Source organism: Triturus cristatus, chromosome 7 (assembly GCF_964204655.1).
Source record: "Triturus cristatus chromosome 7, aTriCri1.1, whole genome shotgun sequence".
NCBI lineage: Eukaryota > Metazoa > Chordata > Amphibia > Caudata > Salamandridae > Triturus > Triturus cristatus.
Window position 1 is genome coordinate 240,838,520 of NC_140590.1, and position 20,968 is coordinate 240,859,487.

A 20,968-nucleotide genomic window follows, 5' to 3' on the forward strand; every position below is an offset into this window, starting at 1 on the left:
GTCAGCCCAGTGGTGAATAGAGAGATCTGCATGCAGATGGGAGGAAGGGTTTGCTCCCGGGACCTGAATAGGGCTGTGCCTTCCCTCCACAATGCTGGCTCCGTCCCCTGTGGTGCGTCTGAGCACCTAGCCCCCCACCCGACAAAGGAGAGAGGAGCTGAGCACAACAAAGTGCTCCAAAGCACCCCTAAACCAGTTCTGACTGGTATCCCCAAGCCCTGTGCTGTGTCACAAAGGAAAAGGGCTTATAAAGATAGGGGCTGTGACCCCATGAAATTGTTCAGTTCCTGTTCTGTTCCTGACGGAGGGGGGCTTGCTGCAGGTGGGGCCCAGGAGGGACCGCCATGGGGGCTGCCTCCCTGCTGGAAGGCCCTGTGTGCTGGCCCCTGGCCCTGCATTGCCCCCCTGATGCCTAAAGGACTCCTTGGAACCCTTTTGCTTGTTTCTTCTTTCTACATTACCTTTTTGTGTGCTGTCCTAGTGCCCTGGGAGCGCTCTATTTCCATTACAGCAAAGCGCTGTAATTGTCCTAAGGAGGAGCCCTATCTTTGAAAATGCCCAGCTGATGGAGAGCACTTTCGTTTACTTTTGCTGAGCCCCAGGCCCCTGTCTGCCAGGAGCGTGGGCTGCGCAGTGCGGCGCTGCCGACCGAGAGAGAGGGAATTCCCCGGCGTAGGGATTCCCCCAGCAATGCTAGCAATGGTGGGTGCCCACCCCGCATTCTTAAGGAGCTTTGCGGGTGCCCAGCCCGCTACATATTTTAATTTAGGAGGGAGCCTACCCCTCATTGTCCACCTTATCTTTATTTTTACCTGCTGGTGCCCACCCCGCGTTCTGCCCTTAAAAGATCACCGCCGCGGCCCTGGGCCGCAAACTGAAAGTAGGCACATCCGCCTGACTGTGGGCGGGGCTCCACAGACAGAAGCAGGAAGACGTCCGGAGCCCGCCCACGAAAAAGCCCCGGTCCCGAGAGAGCGGAGCAGGCAAAGCAAGGAGAAGTCCTGGGCCCTAGGAGGGGACCCGGGTGTGCCAGGGCCCCTTGCTCCTGTCCCAGCTGCCCTGCAAGAGTGCAGGCAGATGCAACGTTTTGCGCAAAGTTATCTATAGTCCCTGAAAGGGACAGAAGAGGCACCGTGGTGCCTGGCCTTGTCTGCTTCACGGCTGACCAGCAAGTAGTGGGCAGCTGCTCCGTTTAGGCACTCATTGGATAGTCCCAGCTGCCCAGCAAGTAGTGCGCAGCTGCAACGTTTAGGTCTGCGCAGTTGCACACCCTTGACTTGCGCTTCATTGGCAGCGCACCCTGACTTCTGGACCTAGGGCATTTGAGCCCCACCTTGTTGAGATGGCCAGTTGGCCAGGGGGACTGTTAAGATTATAGGGCGCCAGGCCCTAATGTGATTGTGGTGCTAGGAAATGTGATTCATGTAGTATGATTTACGCACCCTGTTTTATACCTCTAAATGTGGTTCTTGTGATTATGAGGTTGTTTTGCATATTTTGGTTTATGCTAGTGAGATTTATGCCCCTAATGTAGTTATACTTAGGAGGGTTAGGGTCTAATGCGTTTAGACTTCTGAGATGATTGCGTAATGTGTTTATGCTGGTGAGGTTGGCGCAGAGAGTATTCGCGCCTAATGTGATACTGTGCATAATGTGGTTTATGTTACAGGCTGATGCTGAGTACAGTGGCTACCAGTAGTTACTGGTTGTGTTCTAGGTTTATGATATGTTCTGCATTTACCTAGTTCACTTTGTGATGGTTCTGACAGTGGTCCAGTTGGCCCTGTCAGGTGTAAATAATCCCTTGTAAATATGATCTAGTGTCAGGTGGCACCATGTATATTATGTGATTAATATTCTAATGTGTTTGAAAATACAAAGGCTATTTTTGATATAACCTTGTGTGGAGTTCCTTTTGTAGTGTGCCTGTGTGCGTGCGCAAATGCTTTACACATGGCCTCCGGGATAAGCCTGACTGCTCGTGCCAAGCTACCAAGGGGGTGAGCAGGGGTTATCTTTGGCGTGTAACTCCCTCACCCTGACTAGAGTGATGGTCTCTGCCTGGCTTTGGCGCAAGCCTTAGCCAACCAGAGATCCCATTTTTAACAGTGTGCATGTTTCACCCTTTCTTGTTCTAAGTAGAGCAAAGATGTGCATAGAACATGGGGTGAACTAATCAGAATAAAAAATAAGTGGATATATTTTAAAGAGCTCCGTGCTCTTCAAGCTCCTTAATTACGCTGCAAGGCGAGCCGTGGCTGAGCGCAATAATTAGGACAACACACCCATTAATGCTTGGGCGCAGAGTGACCTCATGCGTGTACGCTCCCTTTTATTCAACGTTCTCCGCCTTCCGGCCTGAGCGCGTGGGTGTAACACTTCCGGCGCGAGCCGGAGCAGTCAGCTAGACCCCTGACTCATTACATCCCATCCCAACTAGGTCCTTCTGTTCTTCCCCAGGGGCTCCGCCGATCACTTACTTGGCAGGCAAAGTCATTCAGGCGTGTGCTCGGGTGAGGGTTTCTCCTCAGTCAATACCTGGTGTGGCAGCCTCGGGTACTGGATGGAGACTCTGGCACTCTGGGCACTGAGGACGCCTCGGGGGTCCCTTCGGGCATCCCCTCACGGGGTGTGACTGGCAGCGGTCGCACCAGGTGACTTTTGCAGGACTCTTCCTGTTGTGCCCCAACGTCTTCCCATGTGTCTGGGGCCCCGTCAGCGCTTTCCTCGGCAAACAGATCCGGCACCTTTTTAAACCATGAGATGTTGCGTGTCACGTTTTCTCCTCCTGTTATCATGGTTCCCGTTACACTGACCACTGACCAGTGGCCCGGTTCATATCGGGTCCGGAATTTCCCCCTGGCCTCCTGTCCTTAAGTAGGACTGTGTCACCTCTCGCGCCTAGCCACAGCTGTGTAATGGCGCCACTTTCGCCCCCCCCACCCCCGGCAGCATATCTGATAAACCATCGGGCTGAGCATGCTTATGGCTATGCACACACTCCAATCCAACCACAGTATATATTAGATGGCAGTTCCCCCACCCCTTTTCATTTGTAAAATGTTCTTTTGTCATCCTATTAGTAATTTAATAATTGTCATTTTCCCCACAGTTCATGGTACTTGTTTGTTTTGTTTTTTTCAAAAATATATCTCTGTTGAATTGCTCTGTTGAATTGAGAATCATCAATAGTAAACTGACTTACAAGCAGCACTAACGAAGCGATACACCATCCCCAAAAACCGCATTGTCCCCAAGTCAAATATCAAAGAGGAAGGATATTACAAGTGTTAATCGCATGACCACAATGTGAGACAACATTAGAGACTAGGGGCAACAAGAAGTAAATACGGGCACACGATGCAGATCATTGTTTTGCTCTGATAACGTATAAAGTATAACTGTATCGGACACACTATTTCTAAAATGTGTCACATACCTGTCTATGCAAGTCTATAACATGTCAGAAATTTTCTTCTACTATGTGCACGATATATGCAATGTTTCATGTTTGTACAAATAAAATTCAATTAAGATATATTTTTTTTTAAATGACTGTGTCTCCCCTCTGTACCTTTCGGGCCGTCGCTCTCCTTGTTCGGCTGGCAGTCATGTTTGCTTTTGTCTCCGTCCCATGGTGTCCTCCTCGTCATAGGGGGGTGGCAACCACCCGGGGCAGGTGGGGAGGGTGTAACAGCGGACACCGTTGAAAATGAGTGACCACGGAACTTGGCGTGTGCTGCTGTGAGGTGAGCTCCGGTACTCTCGGAATAACATCTGCAGGTGTCTTTCGGGGTCCACGTTCTCGGTTACCGAAATGCGGAGGGCCTTGTTGAGAGTCCTCATAAATCTTTCAATCTTCCCGTTGGCTTGAGGCCATAAGGGAGTGTTGCGCCGGTGTCGTATCCCATGGTGTTGCAGGAATTCATGGAACGGGGGCCGTTGTCGCTCTTAATTTCTCCTAGACACCCGAACATTGCGAAGATCTTCTCAAGCACTGGGGCGACCTGGGAGAAGGCAGTGGAGCTGATGACTTCTACGATAGGGTATTTGGAGAAGCTGTCGATGAGGGCCAGGGTTGTTTGGCCATCAGGGAACCTCCCAAAGTCAAGACTAACTTTCTCCCATGGGACTTTTCCGTGTTCTTCTGTCTGGACAGGCGCAGGTCTTTCTGAAGCTCTTGTCAACTGACAGGTGGGTCACTTCCTTACTGTTTCTTCGACTAGAGTCTCCAGACCTGGAAACCAGGCTTTCATTTTCTCCACAACTTGGTGTCCCCCGTGAGCCAGCTGTGTTGCCTGGCGTTGTAGGGCTGCCGGGATGATGATTTGGGCGCCTCTCAGCAGAATTCCGCCCTGGGTTGCACTCAGTTCATCCCTGATCCTCCACATCAGCATGAGGCTTTCTTTCTCTGGGCCTGACCAGGTGTTAGCGGACTGCAGGAAGTGGTGCCAGTGCCCCCCTTGGACCGCAGCCCGAACCTTGTTTATGACGGGATCTCCTTCTGCTGCGGCGGTCACCTCTTTCAGGGTTAGTGCCTTTGGGCAGGTGATGGTGCAAATCATGTTCAAATGTGCCTCTAGTGCTTCTGCGTTTGGTTCTTCCTCCTCACCTCCTTGTGGGCTGGGGTGCCTCAAGAGGAAATCGGCGGGGTTTTTGGCCCTGGGCCGGTACCCCACGTCCACCTCATACTGTTGTATTCCAATGACCCATCGCTCAATTCGCAGGGGCGGATGTGGTGCTGACCCTTTGAATAGAGGCGCTAACGGCTGGTGGTCCGTGATGACGTAGAAGGGTTGTCTGCAGATGTACAGATGGAAATGGCGGCATGCCCACTGCATGGCCAAAGCCTCTCTCTCCATTTGCGCATAGTGCCTTTCAGTGAGCGATAGCGCCTTGCTGGCGTAGGCTAGGGCGGTCCACCTTCCTGGTTCCTGTTCTTGAGGGAGAACTGCCCCGAGGCCCATGGGGCTGGCATCAACCAGTATTTCTGTTTGCTTCGCTGGGTCAAAATGCACTAGCGTGGTGTGGTCAAGGAGAGTGTTCTTGATTTTTTGTAACGCTGTCTCTTCAGGATTCCCCCATTGCCACATGGCATCGGCGCATGTGAGGTTCCGGAGGGGCTCCGCGATGGTGGCCAGGTCGGGAATGAATTGGCCACAGAACGTGGCCATCCCCAGGAAGCTACGTATTTCTGATACAGTCAGGGGAGCTTGGGCGTCCTTGATCACCTGGGACTTTTGCGGATCCACTTGGATTCCTTCCTGGTTGAAAGTGTATCCGAAGAACTCTATTTGCTTCTGGAAGAATAGGCATTTCTTCCTGTGGAGGGTGACCCCGTGCTTCTGGAATCGCTTCAACGTGGCTCTTAGGTGTTGGTAATGCTCCTCCGCAGTTCTTGAGTGGATGAAGATGTCATCACTTACATTCAGTACTCCCGACAAACCGGTCAGGATCTCCTTTATAGCATCTTGGAATACTTCGGCTGCTGACGAGATGCCGAATTCGAGGCATTTATATCTCCGCTGTCCCAGGTGGGTACTGAACGTAGTGATGTAGCAGCTTTCCTTTGCCAGTACCAGCTGGTGGTAGCTGGCATTCAGGTCCAACTTGGAAAACCACCGGGAACCGTTGAGGTCGGCCACGATATCATCCATCGTTAGCGTGATGTGGCGTTCGCACTGGATGGCCTTATTGGGGAGGCACATATCTATGCACAGCCTGATCTTTCCTGGCTGTCAGGGTTTTCCCTCAATTACCATGGGGGATACCAATGGCGTAGGTCCAGAGACCTTCTCAATAACCCTTTAATCTTCGAGCTTTTGTAGCTCCTGTTCTCCTAGCGGCCTAAGGTGGAAAGGGATCCTCCTGTGTCTTAGGGCTGTCGGGGTGACAGATGGGTCAATGTGCAGCTTGATTGTTGCTTTCTTGATCCGTCCCAGGCCTTCAAACAAGCTTGCAAATTGGTTAAGTAGCTCTTTTGTTTGGTACGTTGGCACACTTCTCGCGAACTTCACCGGCCTGAGGTCTTCCGCTGCGTGTCTGCTTAGTAGGGTGTCAGCCTCTTGATTTATGACGTGGACATCCATGATGATATCATTGTCTTCGGACCATATGGGCAAGGTCCTCTTGCCCTTAAGGGGCAGGGGTGCGTCGCTTCCATACGCAAAGGTCTTTATCTTGGAGGGTCTGAGTTCCGGTTTGGGTCTCAACCGATTATACTGCTGAACCCCCATGACATTAACCGATGTGCCGGTGTCAATCACTGCACTGACTTCGGATCCAGCAATTCGCACGGTGCACATGGGTTGAGGCCTTCTCGCCTTTTTGAGAGCCTGCGCGAAAGAGACTAAGTATGTCTCTCCTTCTTCCTCTTCCGGGATGTGTTATCCGCTTGGTAGGTGGTTCGCTCACTTTTCCTTCTTCCGTGGGAGGATGCAGGGGAGACACTTGAGAGCTGTCGCACCATCTTCCGCATGAGTGGTGCTCGTCGTCCGTCTTTCTTCGGGGCTTTCCTCCTGCATACTGACGCGAAGTGATTTGGAATGCAACAGTTCGTGCAAGTTTTCCCCTGGGCCAGGCAGTACCTGGGGGGGGGTGTTCCTCGTGCCCCCAGTATCCGCACTGGCCTCTTGGGTTCTGGGACAAACAGTCTCTTGGCCTGTTGCGTCCGTCACGTGTCTTGACTGCATCAGCCCACTCCACTTTGATGGTGGTGCTCTTTTCGGTTGTGCGTGTCAATGCTAGGTCTATCTCGTCTGCGTGAGCTGCTGACAGGTCGTGTGACCTGGCCATGACCAGTATGTCATTCAATGGTATGTTCGGTTGTCGTAGGATGAGCCCGCACCGCACCTTGCTGTGTATTCCCTGGATGAGCTGGGCTCCGATTTCTTAGGGTGCTCTTTCCACTAGGTGTGTGCTGGCTAGCTCCCTCAGCCTCGCATGAAAGGTGTCGATGGATTCCTCTTCCCGTTGCCTGGCCTGTCTCAACTTGAACCACTTGAAGTCCAGGTTCAGTTGGGGGTCAAAGTGCGCATTGAGCACTGCCACCACTGCCTCATAGTCATTTGGAGGTCAGACACCTCTACCCCGGCGTAATGGAGTAGGAGCGACCTCTTGATAACCATGTCTGTTTCCCTGGTGGCTATAAAATAGTTCTCAAGACCGCGGAGCCATGTCTTCCACCTGGGGGACACAGTGGTGGGGTCAGCCACCTTACTAAACAGAGTTAGGACACCCGTGGGAGGGTGCTGCGTGACTTTGCGGACTGGAGCTTGGTTCTCTTCTGTGTTGCCATCCATTATGTATTGAGGCTATGACTCCGCCCCACGTGGTATGGGTCTTCTGGGCTTCTTGTGGCTGTAGTGCTGCTATGCCTGGCTATTCAGGATCGCCCTCCCTCGCCTGCACAGGCATGGCTCAGATGGCAGTTTGGGGCTGATTTGCCCGGGCCTTGCGCTATGTGGTGTTTGGTCAGCGGACCACGTGACTGAGCCGTACTGGTAGCGACTCTGGCCTGTGCAGGAGGGCTGCTGGTCTGCCGGTAGCAGCTGCAGCTTAGTGCTAGGGAGGTGGGGACCTGAGAAACCACCTGTGTCTTTCTTTGAGCAGTGGGCGCTGTCAGGGTTGTTTCAGCAGCACTGCCACCATCGATCATGCGCTTCCCGGGCCGGCCCTCGGCTGATATGTCTTTCTGGTCTTCGTACACTGTCCCTTTGAACTCAACAGCTGTGCCGCTGTAAGGAGTTGGAGTGTGGATCTGGCTCTGCTCCTCATCACCAATGTAAAAAGCTCTGTGCTCTTCAAGCGCCCTGATTACGCTGCGAGGCGCGCCGCGGCTGAGTGCAATAATTAGGACACCACACCCATTAATGCTAAGGCGCCGAGTGACCTTGTGCGGTCATGCCTCCTTTTATTTAACACGCTCCGCCTTCTGGCGTGAGCGCGTGGGTGTAACACTTTAGGCGCGGGCCAGGGCAGTCAGCTAGACCGCTGACTCATTACATATATGTTGCATCATGTGATGTCAAGGAGTGTATATGCATTAACAGAGTGACATGTGCAGATGTAGGGACAGTGATGTGTGTGTGTGTGGTGTGTGTATGTGGTGTGTGTATGTGAAAGATGCCAATCTTTACCTGGTCAGTGCTGCACTCGCCTACAGAGGCACATAGGAGAGACCATGTACAGGGTTACAGGCAGTGAGGAAGAACCAGTCATGTGCAGACTTGCAGATTTTGTGGTAGTACTGGAGAGAGGAGAACTACAGCGGAGGCCATGTGGCCTTACATAGTGCTTATCTTTCACAGGTACTTGACTTACCCTTGCCAAGTAGTCTAAGAGCTTTTGGTAAGTGAGATATTGCTTTAAATGATGAGCTGCGGAGACTAATAACACCCACCACAATTCTGCAGTGCGTCAGTGTGTATGGGCACACAGACCCTCACACACAGACGTACATCGATGGCACAGTCCATGCCAGGCTGCACCTTGGTGCAGCACAGGGGCCATGGTCTGTGAAACTGCAGGGAGCAGAGCAAGAAAGTGAGCTCACCTCAGAGCCTTCTCCTGACCACAAGCCAGTGCTCGGGCGCTCCCTGTCGAGCCCCATTGTGTTTGGGTGCCCTGAGCGGTGTGGGGGTTGGAGCTGAGCAAAAACTAGAGAATCATTAGTACGTCACTCTCTTAAAGTAGGCAGTGGAGAGCTTATACATGTACCTCACGTCCCAGTAGCACTTTGCAGCTGTTGGGCTCCAATAATAATTAAAAAATCAAAAAAACTTGAAGCAGGGAAACATTAATAAACATATGTTCGAGCTGGCCAGTTGTTGGTAGGGAGGCTGTGTAGGACTGATCCACCGCCCCCCCAAAGAAGAAAACATACAAAAGAAAATGTTAATGCCAATACAATGTGTGAACTCATTTTTTAGGTCGGGCCTAGATGCAGCACACATGCACTGCTCTGTGAGGCATGCTGTATTGAGTTTGGGATTTGAAGCTCTGCCCACTCCCCGCCAATACTGTTCATTGGCTTGTGCCGTTGCCCTTCGTAAATGCTGGCTTCTGATTCTTTAATCGCCTTGTTAGTACCATCCGCCTTGTCTTCATTTGAAACCTCCATGGCGGCCGGCCTTTTTACTCCTGTAGCAACATGGTATGTTTTATTTAGCACTATTTTCTTGAATGGGTTTTTCCCTACTGCAGGCACAATGCACTTTCCTTACATTCAGTGTGTCGTGCATTCTTTCACTTTCCAAGCAGCCGGGACAATGGGGGCTGCTTCTTTGCAATGAAGTATGTCTTTCATTCAGGAAAGTTTGAGCTCACACTCTTGTAAATGTGAGATCTATTGTATTGCAAATGCTTGTTCTAATCTGGCTTTCCTTTACAACAGTATAGACCATGTTTGAATCGATGGGAGCAAGAGTTTGATAGATGTCAGTTTAACAAATGGAATTACCCAAGATTGAGGCTCACAATCGCAGACCAGCCGAATTCAGAACCGCTAGGTTTAAGAGTTTACTTGATGCAGGATAAACAATTGGTATTAACCTATGCAACTCCCTCTCCGTCAAACGTTTTGGATGGAGTGCGATACTATACATTTTTTATAGAGTTGTAGTAAGAAGCATTTGTCACTTCAATGGGTGAACAGTATCATTAAGAGACATAACAAAGGGGATGGCAGAAGTGTGACAGCCATAGAACTTTAGTCCTCTATGTGATAAACACCCTCGTCCTTAACCCGGTTTAGTGACCTGGTTTGGAGGTTGGATGGAGACAAATCCCTCAGGGCTTTCAGCTGGATATCATGGACAGTGTTCCCCTCAGGCTAGAGTGTCGATCCTTAATGCTCAGGTGGCAGCGACAGAACCCAAGGTCTGGAGATGACGGTCGGTACATAAGCAAGATGGAGGTCTCCTCCTGCCTTAGTAAGCCAATCAGCCCGGATCTTTGCAAGCAGGGGGTTGGCGTATGCATAGTACCACTGACAGCAGAGTTGCTGGGGTTCAGCTGAGCCAGATTCATATGGGGTGACCAGCAGCGTTAGTAGTTCAGGTTATGACGGGTGATGGGACATCCTCAAACATTTCTCCAAGATGGAAGGCTTCTGTATATCTTGAGTGAGCAGAGAGGTGTAATGCCTGTGGCACCGACCACTCTGCAATCAGCCTCTGGACTGTGGAATACAAAAGTAGGCAGGACTGTCCAGCCACCACGGTGTCTACCTTGGTCACTCATCTGGGGTTCGCCTTGTCCAGAGCCGGGCAGAGGTCTTGAGGAGACACGAGTCCAGGGCAATCAAACAGGCTCTGCTTGGGCAATAAACTGCCAATCCAGCTGCTCAGAAGTTTGCAGACAATGCAGAGGGTAAGTAGAAAGCTTCCCTGTTACTGTAGGGCAGCGGAGGCCGGCTAATACAGGGATATAGACCTAAAAAATTATTCTAAGCCGGAGCCTCTTAGAGGCTCGACCTTTCAGCGGCCATCTTCCTTACAGATGCTTGATATTGGAGAGTGGTTGGGAATCATTTGAAGTATATCCAGGATGCAGAAAGGAGACACCAAATATTATAACATCAATCTGTGTTTTTCGGGCAGTGACGTAACTTGGTCAGTAAGACTGGGTATGTGCAAGCTTCAAAGGTTGTAAAAATCGCTCTGCATTTCAATGTTAATCATTACATGAGAAGCAGTGCATGAGGGGGCGGAGGGTCAGTGGAAAGGGAAAGGAGTGCATATTTTGAGGGGGTACTTTAAACAAAGGAGCTTTATTGACAAAAATTTGGGTAGCGCAGCGCCGCAAGTCCTTTTGCTGTGCTGCCCTTGAACTGAATTTACGAGATATGGTGCATTTCTGTCCTTTCTGCCTGTGCCGGCGCACAAATTGGTGCCTAGTTCCAATTCAGGCACCATGGTGCAAGGGTGTCTGCCTTTTTGGCATGATTGTTTTTGCACAGAAAGGGACACAGTATTTTGTAAGTTAACCATGTTTTAAGACAAAACAGTGAGGAGTGTGTGAGTGTGCGTTTTGTCTGAGTGAGTATTTACAATTTAAATGGTGAAATCTGAAAATCAACTAACAACACCCAACTGAAACCTTATGTACCCAGCTATTTATTAAATGATACATTTATTAGGAGGGTGTAACATCCCAATCACCCCTTTTGAAGCTACGCCCCTGTTTTCAGGTGATCGTGCTAAGCTATTTGTGGCAAAATAAGATGTATGTCTGTTCTGATCGCTGCTTCACATATAGGTTCAAAATAATGAGAAGATACACTAAAATTACCAAAGACTATGGGGACAAAGTCAAAATAAAAGATAAAGAAAAAACACATATGATGGAATTCATCCCACATCTATAAACTAATAATGCTAGCATTAACATGCTGCCACTACATAAACAGGCAAGAAAAGTTTAATATTAGTATCTAGACCTCAATGGCTGTTTATAACTTTGGGACATGCACATTTTTACCACTTGTGGACCACTTGGATCAGCGAGGTACATATCAAACAAGATCAACGCAGATGAAGCAAGGGCAACTTTTCATAATGAAATCAATAAATTGATCAAAATTCTGCAATAATTATAATATGGACTTGTGGAGACGCTGTTTGAGTGGAATTGATTTAACAGCTGATAATCATCATAAAATTAAAATTCGCAATAGTAACTTTGAAGGTCACATTCTGTTTGTCTTTCGTTGTGTTCGCTGTGGTTTTATAATTCACTAATGCAGATACCCACTGATATAAATAGGGTAACATTTTAAAAGTGCCTTCTGTGATGTGAAGGGTTATAAGTTTTCTTTAAATAATGGGGTCCAGTACTTACTTTGAGCAGCGGATAGTTTTAGACATGCTGTAAAAAGAAAGAAGAAAAGTTAACGCATAGAGCTAACGCACACATCAAGACACAAAACTGGATAAAATTGGCTGAGACATGTAGGAGATACAGAAAAAAATGCCTCTGTCTGTAAGGATATTTAGGCTCATACACTAGGTAAATCGCCTCATAAATGTGGTGCAAAGCAGGACCACTGTCAGATTTATTTTGCTTGTAAATGTAAGAAATGCAGTATTATGCAGAAGTAGCCATACAGTGAAAATTGAACGTGTATTATTACAATTAAAAGGTAACATTACAATTGTGTATGTACATATGGCACCAGTGAAACGGTTCTATGTGTGAGTATGGTGCCATAATGTATGTTTGTTAGTCTAACTACTGAATTATGCTGTAGGCCTTATTACTTCAATGCCTGGGTCTTTTGCTTGTGTTAAATGTCCCATGTACACGTTTTTCTATCTAATTACTTACATTAAATGATTATGTCCATTTGGACATTCAAAACACACACAACCCCCTAAATAGGATCCACATTTGTTGCAATTGTATGTGCTGTTTCTCTGACTCTCTATCCCTGCATGACATGTCTCGCAGGTGGCAGCATGGGCGAGATTATAGCCATATGAGTCCGTCATTTAATATCACCGTCTCAGACAGAAACACTGTGAGAGGCTGAGGCATCCGATGCGCACATCTCATCTTCTGTAGGAGTCCAAACTGGCATGGGCATAGGCTCAGAGCTGAACTGGCACTGCATGTCCTTTCTTTCCCTGTTGGAGGTGCACAGACCTATCGATGCTGTATGCGAGCGATTGCTGCAGTTCAGATGCGCACAGCCACTGCACGACCGCTGAAGTCTGAGGCACCCTTCTCCTTCTGCCCAGCACAACAGCCAGCGTCCATCAGCCTGCCTTTCCTTAAACAGCAGAGCAGCTGGGATCACCAAACCTGTCAGGCCTGAGCAGCACCTAATCTTGTCCCACTCACCTCGCCAACTTCCGGTCTCACTCTTGCATGCCAGTCCGGTCACACCAACCCAGCCTGGGCCTGAGCTGAAAAGTAGTCTTCAGTGAGCCGAGACAGAAAGTAAGTGTGTTGTTGAACATGTGTTACTGTAAACATTGGACCAATAATCCATTTGTACATCTGATTATTCTTTCCTCTCATCTCTTTCTATCCTTCCTTTTTCTCTCTTATGCTTTGCTCCCTTTACCTCCTTTTCTCTGCATCTTTTCTATCTTACGTTCTCCCTCTTCTTTCCTCGAGTACCAACTCTCCCTTCTAACACTTGAGGCTGTTGATGACTCACTAATTGTTTATTTTCATATCTTTGTGACCAGGGGATTTGATAAAATAGCTTTTCGGTTAAGTGGGCTTTGACCATAGATAGTGCCTTTGTAAAGGCGTTGTTATGCATACACAGGGTGTTCATCATGTGCACCAGCAGCAGTACCCATGGCGTGGTACTATCTATATTATAGGTATACCATTAAAATGGCTTTTTGAGCTAATGTGCCCTGTAAGAATAGAAACTGACACCAATTCTAAGCAGAGCGAATACCAGCTGTAACTAGTAAGCATAAACATACATGTCCTAGCAGTAAGCCTTCATGGGCCAGATGTACGTCCATTTCTAGCGGTCACAAATGGAAAATCTGGCTATATGTGACCATTAAAAAGGGTTGTAGTATCTCCAAACCCTATTGTGTGATAACCTGCTACTGACTCGCAAAATAGGGTTTGCAAGTTGCTATTAGGAAGGGGCGTGCCAAGGGCGTCCCTTCCCAATAGCAAGTCGCAGGGGGATATACGATTGTTTTGCGATCACAAATGGGGTTGCAAAACAATCACAGTTACCACCTACTTCATGTAGATAGTAAGCCAGCCACAAATGGAAAAGTGTCCCTCGGGGATGTGTGCGGAAATAATTTTAAGGACAGGCAGTGGTCCCACGGACCCATGCCTGCCCTTAAAAAATTAAACGAAAACTTTTCATTCCTTTCTTTTAAATGCATCCTGTTTTACTTTAAGGAAAATGGGCTGCATTTGAAAAAAAAATGTTGCCTTATTTAAAAAGCAAGAACAGACGTGGTGGTCTGCTGTCCCCAGCAGGCCACCATTCCTTTGATTGCAGCCCTTTCCCAATGGGTCGCAAATTGCAACCGGTCTCATGAATATTGATGAGGCAGGTCATTTGCGACCCCATTCGAAATCTCTAAATGTGTCTGAGACACATTAGGACATTGTGGGGCATATTCACAAGGATTTATCTCCAAGTTAACTCCGCATCAAAAGTGGTGATAGAATTAATACCCCATTCACAAGCTGGGGCAAACTGCAGACAACATCGGTATTCCCGCGATAACTGCCCCCAAATTTATCTCCAAGGTGGACACCACCAACTAACACTAATGAGATGCAGAGTAGGTTTTCCCGTGCAAAAACACACGAGAAAACCACAACACCACATTCACAGCGAACAGCCAGATCTGCGAAGCGAAGCAAAAACAGGGGATAACCCGCATTAGCACCAGGGATTTTACACCTGCCTTTTGCTGGTGTTAAGCAGGACGACTATCTGCAGAATGGAAGGGAACACAGCCAGGGGCCTTTTAAGATGCAGGTATTCCAGATGGAAGGTGTCTACCTAAGTTAGCACCACAAAAATGACAGTATTTTGGGATAAAACAAATTGTCAGACTTCGAGTAAGCAGATTGCCGCGGTCACCATGCTGCCAGTCTCACAGTGACACCTGGCTTTCAGCAGGGGCCGTGTTGGGCCGGGAGCTAAAAGTAGCGATGACAGGACTTTTCAGCCAATTATCGGCATTCACAACGTATCGCCGGCTTATGCAGGATTTAAAATTGCCATCGCGATGATTAGTACGTGGGTTTTGACACCCCTTCCCTGTTACTATCGCCATGTACCGCGGGCTTGAAAATACCCCGCTAACATGGCGATATTAATCAGGGTTAGGCAGCGTTAACTTTCCTTGTGATGACTGCCGATGGCGATAGTTATCGCCCGTCTTGGTGAATATCCCCTTTGTTTTGCGAGTCGTAAAAAATTGCAATTTGCGACCCGCACAACTGAGTGGTCGTACATCTGGTCTTATATACCTGAGACATTTTGTTTGGCTCAGTGAGGTAAATGCAAGCTTCTGATAACTGCTGGTACTACAAATAACAGAGGTGCAGTTTGGAGAGCTATATTAAAGCATAGTGTTGCCCATATAAAGCTGGCTATTTGCCCCTGCAACTTCGTAAGCACTTCCTTATCAAATGGGAGGGAAATGGTTTCAAAGAAAAAGGTTAATTTTGGAAGGATCATCATTTTTACTAAATTAACCCGACCAAGAAAAGTAAGCTGGAGGTGTGACCAGATTTCTAAGAGCCCAGTGATCTCTTTCATTACCTTCTCCAGATTGACTTTAGTCAATTTGGAGATATCTTGTGGAATCATGACTCCCAGGTATCTCATTGCCTCCCTATTGGGTGCTTCCTCTACTTCCAAATTCCAGGTCATAACCTCCGTCTTATTACCATTTATTTCATAACCAGAGATTTTCCCAAAGTCTTTTGCTAGGGCTATAGTACGACTTAAGGTGTTCTGTACATTATTTGAAAAGATGAGGATGTCATCAGCATAAAGGCCCAATTTCTTACACCAGCCCTCATACTGAAAAGGTACAATCCCCAGATCCTCTCTTATTTTCCTGGCGAGGGGCTCAATATATAAGTTAAAAAGGAGTGGCGATAGAGGGCACCCCTGTCTCGTTCCCCTGCTGATAAGAACCGGGTCTGTCAGGCAGCCATTGACAAGCACCCTAGCCCTTGGAGCCCTATAGATCGCCTCCAAAGTTCTACAAAAATTCTGGCCCAGGTTTGCAGACTCTGCCACAGTCTGCAAAAAGGCCCAGTTTACCCGGTCGAAAGCCTTAGTGGCGTCTAAAGCTATCACAGCAAGTGGGAGCTCGTAGGCAGATGGTAGGTTGATTGATCCTATCAGTGAGATGGTCAGCTCTTTCAAGAACCTGCCCCGAATAAACCCTTTTTGATCCGTGTGGATCAACTCCGCCATTGGTCCATTTAGCCTATCGGCCAATATATTTGCAAAAATCGTATAATCACAATTCAGCAAAGATATTGGCCGATACGAATCACAATTTATCGGGTCTTTACCTGGCTTCAAAATTAAGGAAATGTTAGCTTCATCCCATGAGGTTGGCAAATTAGCCCACATTAGAAAAAACTCATTAAAGAGTTCTTTAAGGATAGGTTTTAGTGTACTGGCCAGGGCTTTATATATGGGTAAGCAAGGGGCCCAGAATAGCCTGGAAGAAGTTGAGGAGGAAGGTGGAGAAAGGGGGCGTAGCATTACCGGATCTGCTTTTTTATTCATGGGCCTTCTTGTTAAAAAATGGGAAAATTGTGCTGAACACACTGATAATCTCAGATATTGGGAGACTACTGGGAGTAATGGCAAGGCAGAAGGTAGGGGGCAGTGTTGGCTTTATGTACAAATATGCAGACCCTAAATTTTTCAAGAAAGTCAGGCTAAAGATCTTGAGAGGCTTGGCTGAGACCTGGTATAGGGTCAGAAAAGCCTTGAAAATGCCATATTTTAGTCAAATGGCCCCTATTTGGGACTCACCTGGCTCTCCGGTATGAACAAAAGATGCATTAGCTCGACCTATTAGAGAGGCGGGTTTAACGAGATGGGACCATATTATGCAAGATGGTGCCTTAATAGGCTGGGATGCGTTTAATCATCTTCTGGGACAACAAATGTCTAGATTTAAATACATGCAAATACATAGTTGGTTTCAGGATCCAGACACAGCGTTAGGAAGTTCAAATGAACAAGAGGACAGACTTCTGAATGAGACTGTACCTAAAAAGGAGCTTGCAAAAATATACTGGCTCCTGGTGGATCTGGAAGATGGGCCCTTCACATTACCAACGAAACTGTGGGGAAGATGCTTGCCGGAATCTTCATTGGAAAATAAGTGGCAAGTATCAATGGCTATGCTATTTAAAATAGTAAAACCAGCACACCTGAGAAGAAACCATCTTTTTCTCCATCCATAGAGCCTACTGGTCGCCCCTGAGACTGTCAAAGTTCGGGTGCAGAGGAGATGTGGCCTGTCCCAGGTGTAGCAGCCCAAGAGAAGATGATGTACACATGTTTGTGGACTGTCCGGAGATTCAGCCTTTTTGGAGTGATGTGAGTAGAGTTTTGTCCACTGTGTTGGATATGGATATTAAGGTAAGTGCCTTGCTGGTTATTTTTGGATGTGTAGACTCACCTGTAAGCATACCCGATAACAAAGCAAGGTTACTCTTTTATTCCATCCTGCTGGCACACAGGGAGATTTGTAAACAGTGGATAGTTGCATCTCCTCCAAACTTTCTTGATTGGCTAATTTATATTAAGCATGTTGCTAACCTGGACATGAAGGTCTTCAAAAAGCATGACTTTTGATCTCCCTTAATAGAGTGGTGTGAGCTACAAATGAATTTTGAAGTCCGATGATTATGCCTTCCCTGTCTCGTCTGGGTTTTTGGTCCCCCTCTACTTTTGCTCCCCTTTCTGTGACTTGGCGTATGAGGGAGAGTAGGGGAGAGACAAATAGGGAATTTAGGATGGATAATGGTGCTTCAAACAGACAATGGGCGTAAAAGTACTGAAGCCAGTGTCCTTTCCTTCTTATCCCTGTCTCCCTGTTTCCCAGCACAAAAGGGCATGTACATTATTCACGGGTGCAATTGGAATGGAGCTTATTTAGAGGCAAATGAGGGGGGGGAAAAAAAGCATAGTGTTGTACGTGTACACTCATGTTAACTTAAGGGGTCTTAGGTCGATGACCAGTGCTTAATTTGATCCTGTGGTTGCTGGTGGTGTCCAGTGACTCTTATGTTTGGGGACTGGCCCTTATTTGTCCTCAACAGATTTTGATGCAGAGAGAGAAGAAGACAAAAGGTGAAAAGAAGGAGGAAGAGAAAAACAGTGACAACGATAGAAAACAGGAATAAAAAGATAACCTTCAAAAGCGAAATAAAGGGATGGGAGTGCCTGATGGTCAATTAAAGAGGCATACGGTGCAATCAAGACAACGCAGCTTAGCTATTTGGAACCCTGGTATCCCTCTGTGTGGGACCAGCTGTCTCTGCGTGGTGAACAACTAATGGAGGCAGACATTTACAGACAGCAGAAAGCAATACAAGAAACTACTCGTAATCCCAGATAGACTGGCAGCTTTCAAATTAGAATGCACTTGTCCTATGGGTTTAATGTTTAAATACCCTTTACGTATGGGAAGAAGTTAAGCAAGTTTCCTTGGCCTTATTAGAAGCTTTCTTTATCCATCACTGACATATGTCTCTTCTTGACGAGTAGTGTTGCCAGAGTCATAGACTACATTTTATGAAACATGTTGTCTACACGGAGAAAAAAGCACAAGTGTTGCCTTGCTCAAAATTAAAGGGGGTTTGACCTTCACTTGAATCTATGAATGAGGGTCACTGTCATGCCCACATATATTGACTGCACTTGGAATACTTTAGACAGGCCTATCACTTTCCATCACCCCACCATGTGTTTGGGTGGTAGCACCCTTGATTACTGGGTTGGTCCTGCCACTGGTGGAGCAGTGGTGGACATCGGCATTATGATGCTAGCACAATCCTGCCGTGGTCTCTTCCTCTCCCCTCCACCCCAGGGGGCCCTACAGGGTCAGCTGGCGGGGACGGTGCCTGGCAGAGTCACGTAGGAGCTGGGGAGTCAGGGTCAGCTGGCGGGGCGGTGCCTGGCAGAGTCGCGTGGGAGCTGGGGAGTCAGGGTCAGCTGGCGGGACGGTGCCTGGCAGAGTCACGTAGGAGCTGGGGAGTCAGGGTCAGCTGGCGGGGCGGTGCCTGGCAGAGTCGCGTGGGAGCTGGGGAGTCAGGGTCGGCTGGCGGGACGGTGCCTGGCAGAGTCGCGTGGGAGCTGGGCAGTCAGGGTCAGCTGGCGGGACGGTGCCTGGCAGAGTCACGTAGGAGCTGGGGAGTCAGGGTCAGCTGGCGGGGCGGTGCCTGGCAGAGTCGCGTGGGAGCTGGGGAGTCAGGGTCAGCTGGCGGGGCGGTGCCTGGCAGAGTCACCTGGGAGCTGGGGAGTCAGGGTCGGCTGGCGGGACGGTGCCTGGCAGAGTCGCGTGGGAGCTGGGGAGTCAGGGTCAGCTGGCGGGGCGGTGCCTGGCAGAGTCGCGTGGGAGCTGGGGAGTCAGGGTCAGCTGGCGGGACGGTGCCTGGCAGAGTCGCGTGGGAGCTGGGGAGTCAGGGTCAGCTGGCGGGACGGTGCCTGGCAGAGTCGCGTGGGAGCTGGGCAGTCTCAGGATCCCCTGCTGTCACCATGCATGAGTGTTTGGTATTGAAAAAGGAAACCCATGAATTCACTTGGGTACCTCACTCCATACAGCTGTCCTTTCACTACGATGGTGACATTCAGAAAATACATCCTGACACACATACATGCGTGTGTGCATGTGGGGAGTAAGAGAAGGGTCCTCTTTTGTGTCCTGCTTTTGTATTTCATTCATTCTGTAAGGAAAAAGATCTGTCATCATTGCCAAATTCAGAACCTATTACATGTCTTCCTTGTCCTGGGGCCATTGGAGATGCAATACTTACTGTATATGAGCACCAGAAGGGGGAGGGACGCCATGTCCAGTGGTGCAGCGTTATCAGCAGCTCAGGAAGACTGTGTCCATAGGCCCAAGTGATGCAAATCTGTGGGAAACACAACACTTCTATCATGAAAACCTCACATGGGAAGATGACCCAGTCTAAACACGATTCAATCAATCGCAGTTATATTTCATTACTCGCTCGATAACATCATTGTGCTGAACACAGAAAGATCAACACACGTTAACCGGAAACCTATTTTTTAAAATGCAAATGGAACTCAGAGATTCATACTTGATGTTCTATTGGTACTTTTACCAATTGTAGTTTCTCCCTGCCTTCCATTTTTTATTTCAACAAATTAGGAAAAATATGATACGGCCTATTTCCGTTTATTGGAATCAGCTGCAGACCTTGAAGCCCTCTTTCAATATGTTGACCTTAAAGACTAATTTCTAGGGGTGGGCGGAATTTGCGAAATTCACTTTTGCAAACTATTGCGAAAAAATGTTAAAAATCTCCGCAAACATGCAGAAATATCGCTAAGACGCAGAAGGATTTTTCCCGCCCGTTCGCGGTATTTTCTGCATGATCGCGGCTCGCCAACTTACCCATGCGGTTGCTCATGGGCGCGAGATCTCAATCATCTCATACTCTCACGGTGCATGATCGCGAGTAGAAAGACGTGATCGCGCGACGAATGACGTGATCGCGTGAGAAATGACTTTAATGCGGGCGCGAACTGTTGCGAGACAGCGCAACGGGCCACCAACAATCCAACATCTCGTGGAGAAAGCGACCGGATTGGGAAAACTTGTCGGCGAACGCGGGGATTCAGGTAAGGCGATCGCACGCACGCGAGAATGTATTTTTTTACAGCGCGAGCAAGAAAGAAATCTCCGGTAAGATGCGGATTGCGGAAATTTTGACATTTTTGCGCTCTCTGCGGAACGCAAAAATGTCAAATTATCGCAATTTCCGCGAGCGGAACGGAATTTTAGCCCAGGCCTAGTGTTTACCCGGCTCCCGGGTAAAGAACCGCCGCCGTCAGTAAATGTGATGGCATTGTGTAGACTAGTTAATTTAGCGTCTTCTGCTTCCAGCAAACTAAGAATGAGCTTTTTTGGGATTGTCAGCAAATGGGGAGTGGAGGGGGCAGGATACAGGGACTGAGAACTAAACCTGCACAGTGGGGCTTTTGAGAAATGTACTTAATGTTCTTAAAATGACCAAAAGTACTATATACACTATTTGCATACTCTGTCTAAACAATAACAGATTACGCCTCTGAGGCCTGGGCGTGCGCATTATTTAATAAATTAAGAGCCTCAGAGCCTGAGGCCCGGCCGTGGCCCTGACTTGCGCACCATTTAATGAATGAAGACCCTCCAAGGCTCTTTATTATTTCAATGGTGGGTGCGCGGCGCGCTGTTGTCTTGTCAACAAC

General features: G+C 48.3%; 1 protein-coding gene across 1 annotated transcript in view; it reads right to left on the minus strand.

Annotated features, from left to right (window-relative positions):
- LOC146809308 (alpha-tectorin-like) overlaps positions 1 to 20,968 on the minus strand; it is a 332,591-nt gene that overhangs the window by 297,309 nt on the left and 14,314 nt on the right. Inside the window, exons 2-3 of the mRNA XM_085616115.1 lie at positions 19,525 to 19,623; positions 11,842 to 11,868 (exon numbers count right to left, since the gene is read on the minus strand). Coding sequence (XP_085472241.1) covers positions 11,842 to 11,868; positions 19,525 to 19,558 — 61 coding nt within the window. The 5' untranslated portion in view covers positions 19,559 to 19,623. The remainder of the gene's footprint in view (positions 1 to 11,841; positions 11,869 to 19,524; positions 19,624 to 20,968) is intronic.